We start from the raw sequence: 17,452 nt of genomic DNA, 5'->3' as shown, positions 1-17,452 counted from the left end.
CACATGCTGAATAAAAAACTTATGGGCAAGTATAGATTAGAAATGACTTCATTAAGGAGCTGGGCCTTCAGAGCAACAGATTTCAGGTGATGAAGTAGGAAAAACATATGCAAAGGGACACAGATTAAAAATTAACACTGGGTTTCATGCTTATAAAATGAGTTTAATCTGTTAATGAAGACTCGAAGACCAAGAATAAATTCACAAAAAAGTCACCAAAGGCCCTATCACAGAAAAATAAAAGGTGATACATAGTAACAAACAAACAAACAAATCTATGAATGTTCTTCTATAAACTCACTGAGCGCCAGGATTGAAGTCTACCCCTTCTCTCTTTAGAAAATTGTAAATTAGAAATATTATACCTCAAAATTCTGTTCCATTATGTTTCCACCTTTACTCAAACTCTCCATAATGGCCTTATTTCGAAGAATATCTTCTTCACTAAGATGTTCTCTTCTTTTTCTTGATTCTAAAACAAGTCCATTCACCAGATAAAAGTCTGCCAAAAAGTTTCCTACTCTTTCCTAAAACAAAATTAAATAATCAAAATAATAAAACATTCAAATATTTCAGAATAATAAAACAAATTAAGTTTATCTTAGATCAAAAAGAAAGTTTCAAAGTAATACACAATGTTTTTCCATAAACATGTAACATTTAGGTGAAAATAAATATTCACTTGGTACTTGAACTTAACAAATTATTTTATACATTTTATTAAATTTAAGAATATATATACAATTACACATTTAAAATTTGTAAAGGAAAATTTAAAACACCCAAGATGTATGGTAGTTAATCTGCAAATGAATTAAATCTAAATAGAAATACCACATAGTATTCCTTTAAAATCTACTCCCAAGTAGCACAAAGCTATCTGAAACTTTATTTAGCTGATAGTCAAACACCATGAGTAACAAGGAGGGGTCAGGGATAATTACTGTTCCCATTTTATAGATAGAAAAAAAAAGTGGAATAAAAAGAAATAATCTAAATTACATAAGAATCTCTAGCATAACTAGAATTAATTACCTGTTCCAATACTCTATTCTCTAACAGGATCAAACTTCAAGTTACAGCTGCTTGGTGCTTTCAATAAAGAAGAGAGAACAACAGAATAGTTTTGCTCACCAATACAATTACAATTAAGTGCTTACATTATGGATTAGGGATAGGGAAACTCAAGTGATATAAATGATATCAAGAAAAGAATTATTTCCTTTCAATGAAGTCCTTCTTCAACATTAACCTTCACCTTTTGCAGACCCATGGGTGGTCAGTTTCAAACAGCTTACTACAAAAAACATGATCAATAACTTACTGAAAACAAGCTTCTCATTTCTACCTGCATGCAAATCACTTGGTCTCCATCTTCTGATGTTTCCTGGCATTCCAAAACTATGTGTTTAGAGTTATTTCCATGTCTACCTTGTTTTTGGTGGCCTCCTTACCAGTCACCAAAAAGTAAGGCATTCTGCACCTGTTTCTACCTACAAAATGGGAACCATAAGTATTACTGACTCCCTCCTTACCTGTCAAAGATTTAAGAAGATCACCTAGACGCTGTTCAAGAGCTTTGAGCTGCTTAGCAGTAGTACTAGATGAATAGCAGCTTCAATTTTTATCTTCTCTTGAGGTGATCCTCTAATGCTGTCCAGAAGAACAGAGTACAAACAAATAAGACTTCAAGCCAACAAAGGGATTGCAGTGTAGGAGCTCACAACTAGGAATCCTATAATACTATTTGTTGCCAAACAGGCTTAGAGAAGAAAGTTGAGGAGCCTATATCTAAAAGTGAGAATTTTTCTGTGGCTGAGAAATACTCAGGTGATAATTCTCACTTTTTGAAATCTTCTAATGAGAAAGAATTTATTAAAAGTAAATTATCATATCAATAAAAATTTTAAGTGTATATTCTTCATAATCCAGCCATTCCATTTCTTGCTGTCTATAATAGACAATGAAAGGGCATGTAAATGGATGATAAACACGACATCATTTATAATGGCAGAAAACTGGACACAAATGTGTGTTATTCATCAAAATGTCCATAAATAAGAGACTGGATAAATAAACTACAATCCATACTATGGAATACTATGCAGTTGTTAAAAAGAATGAAGTGGCACTACTGATAAGAAAAAGCTTCTAAACAAACTAAAGAGTGGGAAAAAAAGGTGCAAACCAATAGATATAACACTAGAAAAAAATAAAGAAATATCAACAACTAAAGCTACATATTACTAGGGATACATATTTGTGAATGCAGAACATAAAAAAAAGTTGAGTATACTAATGGATAATCCTTTACAAAGGGCTCTGGGGACTGAGTACTCATAAAGGGGTACTTTATAACTTTATGTATAAGGTTGTATGGTGATTAATTTTGTATCAACTTGGCTAGACTATGGTGCCCAGCTGTCTGGCTTAACATGTCTCAATGTTGCTATGGAGGTATTTTTTAGATGTAATTAAGAGTTAAATCACTAGACTTAGAATAAAGTAGATTACCCTCCACAATGTGGGTAGGCTTCATTCAAACAACTGCCAACCTTAAGAGCAAAGACTAAAATTTCCCAAAGGAAAAGAAATTCTGCCCCAAGGCTGTGACACAGAAACCCTGCCAAAGATTCTAGCCTGTAGATTTTAGACTCAAGACCACATCAACTCTTACCTGAATTTCTGACCTGCTAGAGTGCTCTACAGATTTCAGAGTGGCCATCACCTATATTCACATAAGTCAATTCCCTTAAATAAATCAATCTCTTCCATACTCCTCCCTCCTTCTCTCTCTATATCCATATATTTATATAGAGATATACATATATCTAGATAGAGATACAGACAGAGATCTACTGATTTCCTCAGAGAACTCTAATACAAGCTGTTTTTATTTTTCCAGGAAGAATATATTCATTTCTACCATGTGTAATAAAACATAATTTTAAATACATAATTTTTAAAAGCAATAAATCTTGGTCTTCACCTATATGATGATTTATTCTTAACTTTAAAACTTTACCAAATGCTTCTTCATATGTCTAATTAAACATTTTTAACATATTTTGAATAGTCTTATATAACCTCTTGCTGGCAGATGAAATGGGAATAATGGAAAGAATTTACAATTCACTAATGAGGGGATCTCCATGGAAATTTAATTTAATGACAGTGTTATAGAAATGTAAGCTTATTTAATTTTAGTCATATATATGGACTACTGAGAAACAGATTCTGAGTGAGTAAATAGTTTTGAAGTCAATGTGGAAACAATAAAAAGGTCCAGGGAAATGAATTCAAAAGTGTATCCCTCTTAATGGTCTTCTTAAGGAATAAAAGCATTAGAAATATAATAGAACCATGTGAAGACACTGTTCCCTGCAAATAACAAGGCAGTTGACATCAAGAATCTTTCCCAACATAAAATTCAAATGAGCTAAACTTTCTCTCCTGGCTTCTGTAAAAATAACTTCCAACTCTGTAAACAACCATTATAATTCCCTATCTTTGATTCAAGGAGGAGAGAATAAACTACTGGAAAATAAGTCAGTAAGCTTCCTACACCTCCACCACATTATTTTGGCAACATTAAAAAATAAACAATTTTTTAAACTGAAAAATCAAGATTGGCACATACTGTTTTATCTTCCCGAAAAAGCCATCCTGTTTGGGCACGTGTGAAAGAAATTGATTTGGTTGATAAAGTTGCAGAGTAAATATCACTACTCATTAAGATGTCAACCTCTTCTTCTGTTTCCATCTCTGATTCCTGCAGTGGGAACAAAAGTTAAATATAAAAATCTATGTTTTCAAAGGTTATTAGTACTACATATGAAAATAATCAACAATTAAAATGTTAGATTTCAAAAACAAAAGGTCAGATTCTAAAAAATGTGAAGTACTACTTATCCTAAAAACCAATTACAGAAGTTTAAACTCCATATATCTAACTAAGTTAGAATTATGATTAATTATAAGTCTATATATACAGGGTACATGAAATACAATACTTTGTGTTCAAAATATGTCATGGAAACAATACTGACTTATCCATTACAGAAATATAGAGTATGTAGAGCGATTTTAAAAGATTAAGAATTAAGTTGACAGGTCTGAGACAAAATTCCCATATAAAGGTTTTTTTTAATACAGATGAATCTTACTTTAATTCTTTTTTCATCCAAAGACCCACCACTATCATTTGAGCCTTTCTTTCCTAATAGCTATAAAATGGAAGGAAAGGGGAGATGAGGAGAGAAGGAGAGAAGAAAGGAAGGAAACTTTCTCTATATTCCTTATAGAAAGAAATGGAATCTGAAAATATCAACCCATGGTTTCTAAACTTAGTAAGTAGTCTTATTTCAAGTTTATCCTCTACATATTCCCCAGGGCTGGCATATAATAACTGATTATTATTTTTTTGTTGTTGTTTATTTTTTATTTTTGAGAGAGAGAGACAGAGCATTAGCTGGGGAGGGGCAGAGAGAAAGGGAAAAAACAGAATCCAAAGCAGGCTCCATCCAGGCTCCGAGCTGTCAGCCCAGAGCCTGAAGTAGGGCTTGAACTCATTAACAGAGATCATGACCTGAGCCGAAGTCAGACACTTAACAGACTGAGCCACCCAGGCACCTCTGATTATTACTGTTTTAAATGAGAAAAAAAAGATTTGTGCTTGCTTCAGAGGCAGAAGACTTACTGATCAGGTATGGGATGGTAAATAAGTAGGTATAAAATGAGGTTCTGTCCTGTAACAGGCCAAGAGAGAGAATCTCTGATACTTTAAGACTACAGTGTCCTGGCGAAATGGACGGGGGGGGGGGGGGGAGAAGGAAGAGAGAAAAAACAGAAACTGGGGAATGAGAATTGTCCATAGGATTTACATCCTGATTTCTAACTTCCTGAGAGGTCTGTTTTCTATTCTTCCCCACCAAACTTCACCCAGATTTAGTCCATTTCTGAATCTATGGAACTACAGAAAAAAACAGCAATACCTTGGGACTGCAACAGTACCATTTCCTGCACACTTAGAAGAGAAAAATGAAAAATCTTGATATTAATGCTAAAGCTAAAGAGGTAAAAACGTAGTCCCAGTGAACTAACTAATTCTGAACACAATTTTCTAAAGAAAAACTTTGGCTGTCATAGGTTGCATAGAACTAACTGTTAAACATTGTTTCAAATGTGTTATGAATCAATTAGGATTTTATGTATTAGCTTGTGAACAACACTTTAGATAAATAACACTATCTATGAAGAAACGTGCCTTAACTTTTGAAAACCCTCTTTTCAAATAAACTTTTGGAACAGAACTCTTCTATAAAATCATAGACTGACCATCGCCTAACCACATCATTGAAAAAGACCAATTGTTGATTCATTCATTCAACAAACATTTATTGAACAGCTATTATTTATGTATATTAGTATAAACAACTACTCCCTGTTTGAGGATTAATGTTTAAAATCTAGCTTTGCTGTATTTTTTTAGGCATAAAACACACACACATACCCTAAATACCAATCCTTTAGTGATCTCATTGATACTATAACGTTAGCTAATACTTATATAAATAGCCTTAATCTCTGGCTTCTATTTCAATACCATGCTTCTAGCTCATTTGTTGCCTAGTTAGCTATCCTGTTGTCTTTAATATGCAAGAGCTCAAATTATTTAACAAGTTATCCGAGAGTCTAGAATAAAGGCTGGTAAACTACGGCCAGTAGGGCAAATCCAGTGTACCACCTGTTTCTATAAATAAAATTTTATCGGAGTATAGCCATACTCATTCATTTAAATACTGTCAATAGTTGTGACAGAGACCATCTGGTCCAAAAATATATCTAAATATCTGAAACGTTTACTGTTTTTCCCTTTACAGAAAGAGTTTGCCAAACTCTAGCCTAGAATGCACTGATGCAAAATATTAGGAACCAGAGAATACAGCTAAAAGAACCACAGGGAACAGAGGAAGAAAGACATATAAATGAATATAGCATTAGAAGCTCTATGATACCAGATTTAGTGGGAGCATAAAGAATATAATGGTCTCCTGGCAAGGGAAGAAGTGACACTAAGTAGGTGTCCCACAAGTGTGGAAGTGGTGCAAGAAGAGCATTCCAGGAAGCAGAAACTGTGAACAATGGAATGAAGTACTATATAGCCTGGCACATCTGAAAAACTGTAAACAGCTCAGTAATAAGGGTATCTAAGATAGCAAGGTAAAAACAGGGCAGAAAAGTGAGCAAAAGCCATATCACAGAAGGTTCCATGCCATGCCAAGGAATTTGGATTTCATTCTTTAGGAAATAAAGACCTTTTATTTTTTTTTATTTTTTAAGATTTTTTGTAGAAGTTTACTTATTTGGGGGTTGGGGGCAAAGAGAGAGAGAGAATCCAAGCAGAATCCACACTGTCAGCACAGAGCTTGATCTGGGGTTCAATCCCACAAACTGAGAGATCATGACCTGAGTCAAAATCAAGAGTTGGATGCTTAACCAACTGAGCCACCCAGATGCCCCAAAATAGAGATCTTTTAAAGTACCTTTAAGGAAGGCAGATTTCATGAATTTGCTTTCAATGTTCAATCTATCTCCAATATGTGAGATAATTTAGAAGCAGACAAGAAGGGGGACAGGAAGATCATGTAGGAGACTTTTGCAATGGTCCAGTTGAGAAATAATAAATATCCGGATTGTGTCAATAATGGTATGATTAAAAAGAGGTAATAATAAGACATTAGGGAGACAGAAAGGACCACACGTGTTCTCTAATTAGAACATGGAATATAAGAAAATATTTCAAAAATAACTCAGTTTTCTGGTTGAATAGAAAATGATATCATTCACCAAAACAAGGACAATGGGAGAAAGAGCAGGTTTGGAGTTTGGAGAGGAAAAAAGGAATTTACTTTTAGATGAGCTGAATTTTGAGGTACCTGGGAGACCTACATGATATCCATGAGGAATTTAAGTAGACAGATCTCCATTTAGAGATCTACCTGGTAGAAATATATATTTGTGAATCATTACTTATAGCAGGGAATGAGAACCATATTGAGGATGCAAGAGGTGGCAGAGAAAAGGGAATAGGAAAAAAGAATAAGAAGAGAATGGAAAAGAACCACTGACCAAAGTCAAATCCTAAGAAAATGAAAATTTTAAGAACTGAGTTACCAATAATAGCAAATACTTCAAAGAAGTTCGATAGATGGTTGAAGCAAGTACACTGATTATAGCAAACAAACATTATGTAAAACCCCAAACCTATTTCCATTTCCAGATCTCCTAATTCTAACCTTGGCACCACCATGATTCTACTCTTCAAGATAGAAGCACTACACTCACCCTTAAATCTTTCCAATTCTTAATTCACTACACTCAAACTACTAGCAAGTCATAGTCTTTCATTCTGGGAAATGTACGTCATAATCTCTTTGTCTTAAGTATTCACTGTACCATCCTGGTCAAGATCCTTACTACTTCTCACCTGTAGAACTGTAAAAATGTCTCCCATAAATTCCCTGCCTCCAATGTCTCCCTTTTCCAATCCATCTTACATACTAGTTGTGTGATCTTGGAAATGTCATTTAACATCTATAAATCTTAATTTTCTAATCTGTAAAATGGGGAAAATAAAACCATTTGCTCTGATAGGTTATTTTAAACATTTAATGAGTAAAGCTGCAAAGCACTTAAATTACTTGTGGATCAAATCAACAAATATGACTCTGGGGGCTCCTGGGTGGCTCAGTCAGTTAAGGATCCGGCTTCAGCTCAGGTCATGATCTCAGGGCTTGTGAGTTCGAACCCCGCATCAGGCTCTGTGCTGGAAGTTCAGAGCCTGGAGCCTCTTCAGATTCTGTGTCTCCCTCTCTCTCTGCCCCTCCCCCACTCATTCTCTGTCTTTCTCTCTCTCAAAAATAAACATTAAAAAAAATATATGTGGGGTGACTAGGTGGCTCAGTCGGTTAAGCATCCGACTTCGGCTCAGATCATGATCTCACGGTTTATGACTTGGCCCCGCATCGGGCTCTGCGCTGACAGCTCGGAGCCTGCAGCCTGCTTCGAATTCTGTGTCTCCCTCTCTCTCTGCCCCCCCCAACCACTCCCCACAGCTCACACTCTGTCTCTCAAAAATAAATAAATGTTAAAAAACATATATATGACTCTCTGGGGTTGCCTGGATGGCTCAGTTGGTCAAGCATCTGACTCTTGGTTTCTGCTCAGGTCATGACCTCACAGTTAGTGATTTCGAGCCCCGCATCAGGCTCCATGCTGGCAGTGCAGAGCCTGCTTGAAATTCTATCTCCTTATCTTTATGACCCTCCCACACTCTGTCTCTCAAAATAAATAATAATTTTTTTTAAATCTTAAAAAAAAAAGAATATGACTCTCTGTTGCCAACTACAGCAGATCCTAGTATGTGGCTTTTAAAGCGTTTCATAAACCACATTCCCATGCTCAATAAGAGATCTTCACCGCAGTCAGATCTCTTTCCTCAAACAGACCATTCTCATTCCCATTTCCCTGAATTTATTCATCCCTTTTCTTCTATAAGGAATACCTCCTTTTTCTTCCCTCTACCAATCTAAATTTTCATTGCTCACTGCCAGGAAACTATGTCAGTATTGAATAATAATATTTAATATAAATGCATATAAGATAATTAAGGTCTCATGAATACATATGGTAGTAGGAAGGTCTAATCTAAGAGATATTAAGAAAGGAGCCACAGGATATGATGAATCACAACATGGGGAAATGAAGTGTTGAAAAATAAAAACAAAAGAAAAGCAACAGTAGCAAAATAAGATGTTGACTTAAAAACATTTTTAAGGCTATCAATGATAAAAAGATACAGGAAAAGCTTTTTCTTGGTTTATAGTAGGGAAATGGCCATCCAGGGAACAAAGGATAAAAATAATGTATATATGTTTTTCAACGGTGGTTGTGGAAACAATACCAACAGGGAAATATGATGTGACAGAAGGAAGATAATTTTGTATTCTAAGATGGAAAAGATAGAGAAAAGTAGCCAAAGAGTTAGGGATAGTAAAAGAGTACAAAAAGAGTGACAGACAGCCAAAAGAGGTGTTGCTATTAAGGAAACAGAGATTGTCAGCAAAATTAAAAGAAGCTAAGGTAGCAAGATAATAAATGGTAAAAGGGCCAGCACAAGTTCAACAAATGAGAGCTACAAATGAGAACTAAGAGAAGTTGGAGATCCTTTAACCAGGAGATCATCAGTGAATTATGAAGAAACAATCTCATTGGAATGCTCAGGATGAAGAACAGAAAATTAAAAAAAAAAAAAAAAAAAAAAAAAAAAAAAAATTTAAAGCTAGTAGTAAAGAAATGAAAGCTTTGGGAATGAACCATCTCACCTATACTTTATGCCTTTTAAAACAATTACACTGAGGCTTGGTTGCATACATACATTTTTACAAAAGCATTTAAAGGAACACTGATAAGACGACATGCTCACCTCATGGTGTATTCGCTGATAAACTTTTTGTTCATTGTCTAATACTACAAAAGATTCAGAGGGTGCCGCATCCCCATTGAAAATGAAGCTTAAATCCCCTCGTTGGCACTTCATGTCAGTAAAGTCTATGAGAGTAGTGTCAAGCCTGTGAAAGACGGGTAGATGAGAAATCCTGACAAATAAAATTTTGATAAAATTCCATAATAATTAAACAAGCCTCATTGCTTCTACCAAGGTACTAATACCATACTTCAAAGTCAAATTTACTGTTAAGGCTAAAGTATTTTATTTAAAAACAGTGAAAGAATATTTAAATAATATTCCATTTTTCCTATAGTTCATTTTCTGAATAAATCCTTCATTAATCCAGCAAAAAAAAAAAAAAAAAAAAAAATATATATATATATATATAGTTTCCATATTGTTCAAGTATTTCCCTAACTATACCCTTGTTCCGTACCATTTCCCTTACTGCAGCTACTCCATAAAAGTTACTTCAACTGTGAAGGGCATAAAAGGAAAGTAAACTTGCCTAACATTCTTTGATCCCAATAAGACCATACTGCTAGCTCAGCAGAGTATATAGAAAGGGTACAGAAATGGATGGACCACATTCTTAGATTAAGGACTGTGTTTCCAATCTTGCTCTTTTGATCTACTACATCTATGCCTTATGCTGAGCCATCTGATACCAAACCTTGCTTCATTTCAACTAGATAAATCATTTAACTTACTCCAAATTCTTGTCCTGTTTGACTTCTCTGATTCAGATTACCATTCTTTCCCAACATCTCCACAGCCTAAAAATTTATGGATCATTACTGTATCAAAGATTCACGGACTTAACATACTTGTATATTTATCATAGTCTTTAATAACCAAGACCTGGCATGGTCTAGCTCAATGGATTGGTCTCAAATAAATTCCACAAACCACTGTTTGCTGAAATTAGGGAGAATACTAGAATGGAAAACTTCACAAGTACCCTAAAATGTTTCAATCTTGTACCAAGCTTTGTAGGAGATCCCATTAGGATCTCTCTTACTGGTTGCTCAAAATATAGTCTTTAATCGAAAAAATGGGTTGACAAAGCAGTTAAGAGATGCTGATCACACCCTGGCTGCTGAGTTTCTAAGAATTCATTACCTTGTAAGTTATTCAATTCTCATGCTAGACTAGGCAAAGTGAATGAGCATTCTTGGTTTCCCTACACAGAAAAATATCTGAGAACTGGAACATATCTTATATCCTGCATCAAAAAGAGTAACTGGGGTCATATATAATTTATCAACAAACTAGTACCTTTTAAAAGTGAAGGTGATACCATTAATAATTTTGCCAGGACAATAGCGATGAATCAACAGCAAACAAGGAAGTATGGTTATCTTATGTATAAGGGCCTCCTTTCTGAGTCATATAAAATATATACACCCCTCAGAATGAAATCAAGAAGCCCTAAAAAAAGCAAGTCACCAACTCCTGTAGAAGTGAATCCTGCCTGCTGCTTTATAGCTGAATTCTAGCTCCTGGTTCACCTCCAGGGGCCAGCCTGTACTACTGAACACATCCTGTTACTACTTGTACATGTGGCGTAAGAAAATAATGCCAGTAAAAGAGGCTCATCCCCTACCTCTGTAAGATGTGGGCTACTGAATATCAAAAAGGAACAGATAATTTTATATCAGTCATCTATGTGGACTTCAAGCTGCAGCTACCAGAAAACTCTATACCTCACATAAAAGACGAAATGAAACAGAAAAATCTTCTGCATCCATTTCCTTCTTGCCCATCCTGGATGAGAGTGGTAGTGGGTTGGTAGTGGATGTAAGCGTAGTGAAGGGAAAGATACACAGAGACAGAGACAGAAAGACAAAGACAGACTGACATGGTGACATTTGAAACCTTAGATCTAGCTAGACCTAAAATGAGTCATAGTCAATTTTTATTTCATTTGTTTTTATAATTTGCAACTGAAAGAAGACTAATGCATCTTCTATAATATCCCTGACATATTAGATGATCTACTAAGCTTTATTACACATGCCTTATAATGACATAACTTGTCATGATGGTATTTTAAATTATTAACTAGTCCTTGCTTTAAGCCTAAATATATTCTATTTTTACCATGTAATTAGCCATTAAAAATATATAATTATACAAATGCAAAGACTGGAACTAAAAATGTTCCAAAAAATCAATAGAAAATGTTGTTTTTAAGATAAAAGCTTGGAGAATGCCAAATAACACTGCAAAAGGACATAACAGAGGTTTGCCTTGAGACAAGAAAAGCCTGAAATGAGGCAAAGTTTGCAAACTTTGCTCTGATCATTTCAGTCAGCGCTCATAAGATTACCTCATAATTATTAATAGTGAAAATGTTAATATTCTCAACAATAAAGTTGCTCATACTTTCCTACTTCCACTAAAGTATTAATTTCTCCTTGGTATCAGAAAAGGTATTTTAAATGATCACATGGCTGTCATGAAATAAAAGTAAACTTTAAAGATTTCTGTGAACATACTTTAAAATTCAGTTTCATTTGAAGTGATGTTTAAAAAAAACTAATCGGGCGTGCCTCGGTGGCTCAGTTGGTTTAAGCATCTGACTTCAGCGCAGGTCATAATCTCAGAGTTCAGGGGTTCAAGCCCTGCATCGGGCTCTGTGCTTCCAGCTCAGAGCCTGGAGCCTGCTTCAGATTCTGTGTCTCCTTCTCTCTCTGCCCCTACCCTGCTCATGCTCTGTCTCGCTCAAAAATAAACATTAAAAAAAATTATAAATAAATAAAAACTAATCATCTCATGATGTTTACATTTGAAGGTTTTTATTTAATGTTAATGGATTATTTTTCATTAGATTCTTCTCATCTATGCAAAAAACTTTTGCAATATGTCCTAAAAGCCAGCCTCTCCATTAACCTGGTAAACTTCAGTAATGACAGCTTTAGAACCTATCACATCTCTCCTTTATCCTCAGCTGCTTTAAGTCCCAGGTCTGAGTATCTTGCTAAATTATAGGAGCTTCCTCTTTTCTTTCTACGTTTATTTATTTATTTTGAGAGAGGAAGAGAGACAGACAGACAGACAGTACTAGTGGAGGAGGGGCAGAGAAAGAGGGAGAGATAATCCAAAGCAGATTCCATGCTGTCAGCACAGAGGCTGGCGCGGGGATTGAATTTACCAACTGTGAGAACATGAAATCAAGATTCAGATGCTTAACTGACTGAGCCACCCAGGCACCCCTAAATTATAGTAACTTCCTTTTAATCTATATTCTCTGACACAATTATTCTCCCTCAGGCTTTTATTCTTATGTCTCTATTTTAACCATTTGCAGCTTTACTACCTGTATTTATTATGTAATATGCATCATATCATTTACTTTTAAAAGTCATATATAAATGTGAAATAATTTTTTAAAGCCTCCTTTTTTTCTAGGAATCAAATAGAACTAACACTAACCTTTTTTAAAGTAGCACAAGGAATATAATAATATTCTCCCAAATTATCTGCTACCTTTGGCAAGCACCTATAGTAAACATTTTTAAATTGATGAGTAATTTTTGATGAAATCATATATATTGTTAACAGGTTGCTTAAGTAAATCTACATAATTATCAAATCCTTTCCTACTTTTTTTTTCCATGTTTTTCTGCATTTTGCAAGGTTTCTAATAATGACCATGAATTTAATGTACATAAGCACTTTCATAATTAGAAACATCATTAGAGGTTATTTTTTAAAAACAAAAACCTGAAACTTCTACCTTACTCAAATTCTATTTCTTGAGAACAAATACCCTAGAACTTACTTTCAACTAAAGATTATCTCTTCACTAAAATTCAATATATCTCATAATAAATCTCAGAGTTGACTCTAAAATTTCTGCCTTGTGACATGGTAAGAACAGACATGAAGTCAGAGGTCGTGGCCCAGCCATTAATTTGCCATATGCTCCTATAAAAATCACATCACCTCTCTGAATTTTCTCATCTATAAAATAGTTTATATGAAATAATCTTTCAAGATACTTCCAGTTCTAGACCCTTACATGTCCAAATTAATATACTAGAGATATGCAAAATTAGAGAGATAGATATACAAAATTATATATATATAATTTATAAATATACTAAAATATGTATATATATATATATATAAAAGTTGGCATATTTGCCAGTTTTATATATTTACATATGTACAATTTATAAACATACCTGTATTAATATAAAGACATAAAGAATGATAAAAGTAAATTCTGAAATGAGTAAAATAAATAATTTCCCATTAGATCGAAAAGTCAATATTAATTTTAAAAAGAAGAAAATTAAAATTAGCCTTCAAGTTTTTACTAGAAGGAACAGACGATTAGATGAATGGATGGATACAGGAGGGAAGGGTATGAGAGGGTTGGAAAAAAAAGGACAAGAGTTGTGTCTTCCTTATGGGTCACTTATTCTTTAAAAAAAGTCAGGATCAGAAAGATAACCACCTTAAATCTTCTCAGTATTATACCATGATCTTCACTGTTTCCCTGCTAGATAGTCTGTAGTTGAATTAGAATTAATACCTTTGTTTTAGTCAAGATTTTATGTCTTTGGTTCCTTATCTGTAGGATGTCTCAAATAAGATAAAATAGTGTAAATATATAACAGCATGTTTAAGTTATAAAATACTACATTCAAATGTAACCTATTACTACAGAAAGAAAAGCTTCCTATAAATCTCAATTTTCTGTTACTCAGAAAAAAATCAAATCACCTTACCTGATATTGATACCTTGTTTGTATATCTTACATGCATCAGAAGGCAGAATTCGGGAAAGTAAAGGCACTGTATTTTTAAAAAGAAAAGATAAAAAATAACTACCTGAAGTTCTGAGACACTACAAATTTCTTAATTAGAAAAAGAGTAACGTAAATATTCTACTAATTCACTAAAATTGTAACAATTTTCCTTTAAAATCGCTTTTTCCATTTAAAATAGCATATAAGGCAATTTTGAGCAACTTCAAATATCTACTATTCAATTGTAATTGCTGTGTAGTTCACCATTCTGCCCACTCATCCACCCACCAACACACACAAGTAGCAGAGTCAATACAATGCCACTTTGGGGTACATATTGTAGGACATTATTATAGATGAGAAAACAGTGCCCTATGGCAACTAAACCATCAGGAATGGGTAACCTGATGGACCTGGATCCTATCTACTCCTATAAATACAATTTCATTAAATAGCAGGAGAGCAATAGAGCAATTTGCATTTTCCAATTCTACGATGACTTTTCCTCCCTCATGTAAACTGAACAATCAAGTTCTCTATATCTTAAATTATCACAGCATAGTCTGAGAGTTTAACACAGCACTCCAAAAGTAGCATAAATCACTGAACTTAACAATGAACAGTCTGTATATTTTAATTTTGGTTTTGCTGTCATTTACTCCTTGGTCTTAAGAAAAGTTTCTAAACCTAAAGTTTTCCATTTATAATATACAAATAACAGTCTCAAAAATGGATATTTTGTAGATTATGAGATAAAGAAACTTTAAAAACTACTAGTTTTTCTGTTGAAATGTGCTATATACGTGATGCTAAACTTGAAGTCATGATTATGATACTATAAATTACTTAACGCTTTTACAGTATATAAAGGACTTCCTTCAAAAAATAATTTCATTTCATCCACACATAAACAAAATTTGTAATATCTGGGGCAGTTATTATTCCCATGTAAAAATGAAGAAACTGAAGGGGTCCCTGAGTGGCTCAGTCAATGAAGCATGACTCGGTTTCAGCTCAGGTCATGATCTCACAGTTGTGAGATCAACCCCTGTATCAGGCTCCTTGCCCAATAGCATGGAGCCTGCTTAGGATTCTCTCTCTGCCCCTTCCCCACTCAAGCTTGTGAGCATGCGCGTGCTCTCTCTCAATCTCTCTCTCAAAATAAATAAATAAACTTAAAATAAAATAAAGAAACTGAGGCCCATGAAAGACATGTGATTTGCCACATCAAATAGGACCCATGACTTCTGATTCCAATTTAAAGGTTTTCTATATCTAAAAACCTAAGGTGGAATAGTTTAGTTGCCTTCAGATTTGCTGTTAACCAAGTCTGAGGCTATTTTCAGCCAAACACTAAAAACAACAGTATGAGAAAGCGTGTGCATGCTCCACTACCTCTAAATTAAACCTAATCCTGGAGCTCAATATTTCTTAACTTCCTCTTATTTCTGGGCTGCCCTTTTTTTTTTTTTTTTTTTTTTAGTATTAGGGTTTAAAAAAAAAAACTGTCATGTTTATTTAGCATTTTATGTTTGAATGGGGAATTTATAACTTCTCCCTTCTTCATTTTTTTTTTTTTTTTTAAGTAGGCTCCATGCCCAGTGTGGGGCTTGAACTCACAACCCTGAGATTAAGAGTCACATGCTCTACCAATCAAGCCAGCCACACACCTTGATATTAGGAGTTTTGACAATGGAAAGAATCATGCCTAAACTCTAGAAAAAAGCTTACTAATCAAATCTAACAATAGGGATTATTCAGAGTTTTTTAATCCCAAGTGTCTAAATTAAATGTAGCCAATGAGTTTAGTTTTTAGAATTATACATGCCATCTAACCATCAGGTGCTAATAGTTTTGACATGAAAGCAGTAAAATCTTTTATCAACAATGAAACAGATGTGCTGACTTTTTTCTATCAATCCTCAAAGAAGCAGTACTTTTAACAAATACCTCAATGGTTACATCATGAATTTGATTACGCAACATTTATAAATATATTTATAACTACAGATATTTGCACAATTTCAGCAGTGATTACATCCATTTCCATTGCTTCATATAACTGAAATGTTACTTTTAAAATATTTTAAAACAGGGGTGCCTGGGTGGCTCAGTTGGTTAAGTGTCTGATTCTTGATTTCTGCTCAGGGCATGATCTCACAGTTTCATGAGTTTGAGCCCCATGTCGGGCTCTGCACAGAGCCTGCTTGGGATTCTCTCCCTTTACTCCTCCCCTGCTTGCACTGTCTCTCTCAAAATAAATATATAAACTTAAAAAAAGTATTAAAATATTTTAAAACATTTGCTCAGCAAGATAAATTGACTATTTTAAATTTACACCACTAACAGTTTCTAAGAGAATCAGTTAAAAAGCCAATATACTCAAGGGACAACCTTGAATATAAGCTCACCAAGCAGGACTAGGGTTTCTAAAGATGTTAAAAAAAAAGAAAAAAAAAAACTGGGTAAAAAAACAGTAATCAGGCTTTAAACCAATCTAACTTGGAGTTCTTTTATTATACAAAGCCACTACAAACGTTTTTCCCTCAGTGTTCTAAGACACCTGGGCTTCTGAATGATATATAAAGCATAAAGGCAAGGTAGGCCTACAAAGTAACAAAATCATGTGTTGGTTTTGATAGAGCCCAAACTAACCTGATTTGCTAGAGTTGTAACAATGTTGGAAAGAACTGATTATTTCACAAATCAAAACTTTACATTTAGAGAATAAACACACTAGGAAAACTTTAATCATTCATTCTATATACATTATTATGCAACGGTTGAAGTACTTCGTCATGAACTAATATGGAATTAATGCCTAATGATACATTAAGTAAAAATGACAAATTGCATAATGATATAATGGCATGATCCCATAAAAAAAAAAACTAATTCTGAGGATATATACACACATATATATGTATTCACACATATGCTGTGTAAACTTTGAAAAGGATGTGAAAGCATTCTCGTGAAACATTAACAGTGATTTTTATAGTTGTCAAATCTGATTAGTTTTATAATTATCACTGAGCATTCAAATATCTTTATATCACAAAAATTAATGCAGATGCTTAAAAAAACACATGTAAGCTCATTATATTCAAATCTATATACAGATTACATTGGTTTTAAATCTTCAAGAAAAAAAACCTAAATTTAGTTGCTTTAGTAG

The 17,452-nt window shown here is 34.0% G+C and overlaps 1 protein-coding gene across 1 annotated transcript in view; it reads right to left on the bottom strand.

Annotated features, from left to right (window-relative positions):
• The window catches only part of ANKRD13C (ankyrin repeat domain 13C), a 94,989-nt gene that overhangs the window by 25,050 nt on the left and 52,487 nt on the right, over positions 1 to 17,452 (bottom strand). The window contains exons 6-9 of the mRNA XM_049617017.1: positions 14,254 to 14,320; positions 9,488 to 9,632; positions 3,641 to 3,772; positions 366 to 527 (exon numbers count right to left, since the gene is read on the bottom strand). Coding sequence (XP_049472974.1) covers positions 366 to 527; positions 3,641 to 3,772; positions 9,488 to 9,632; positions 14,254 to 14,320 — 506 coding nt within the window. The remainder of the gene's footprint in view (positions 1 to 365; positions 528 to 3,640; positions 3,773 to 9,487; positions 9,633 to 14,253; positions 14,321 to 17,452) is intronic.

The sequence above is a fragment of the Panthera uncia genome, assembly GCF_023721935.1.
Source record: "Panthera uncia isolate 11264 chromosome C1 unlocalized genomic scaffold, Puncia_PCG_1.0 HiC_scaffold_4, whole genome shotgun sequence".
NCBI lineage: Eukaryota > Metazoa > Chordata > Mammalia > Carnivora > Felidae > Panthera > Panthera uncia.
Note: the sequence above shows the minus strand (reverse complement) of the source record. Positions and strands in the feature narration are given on the sequence as shown.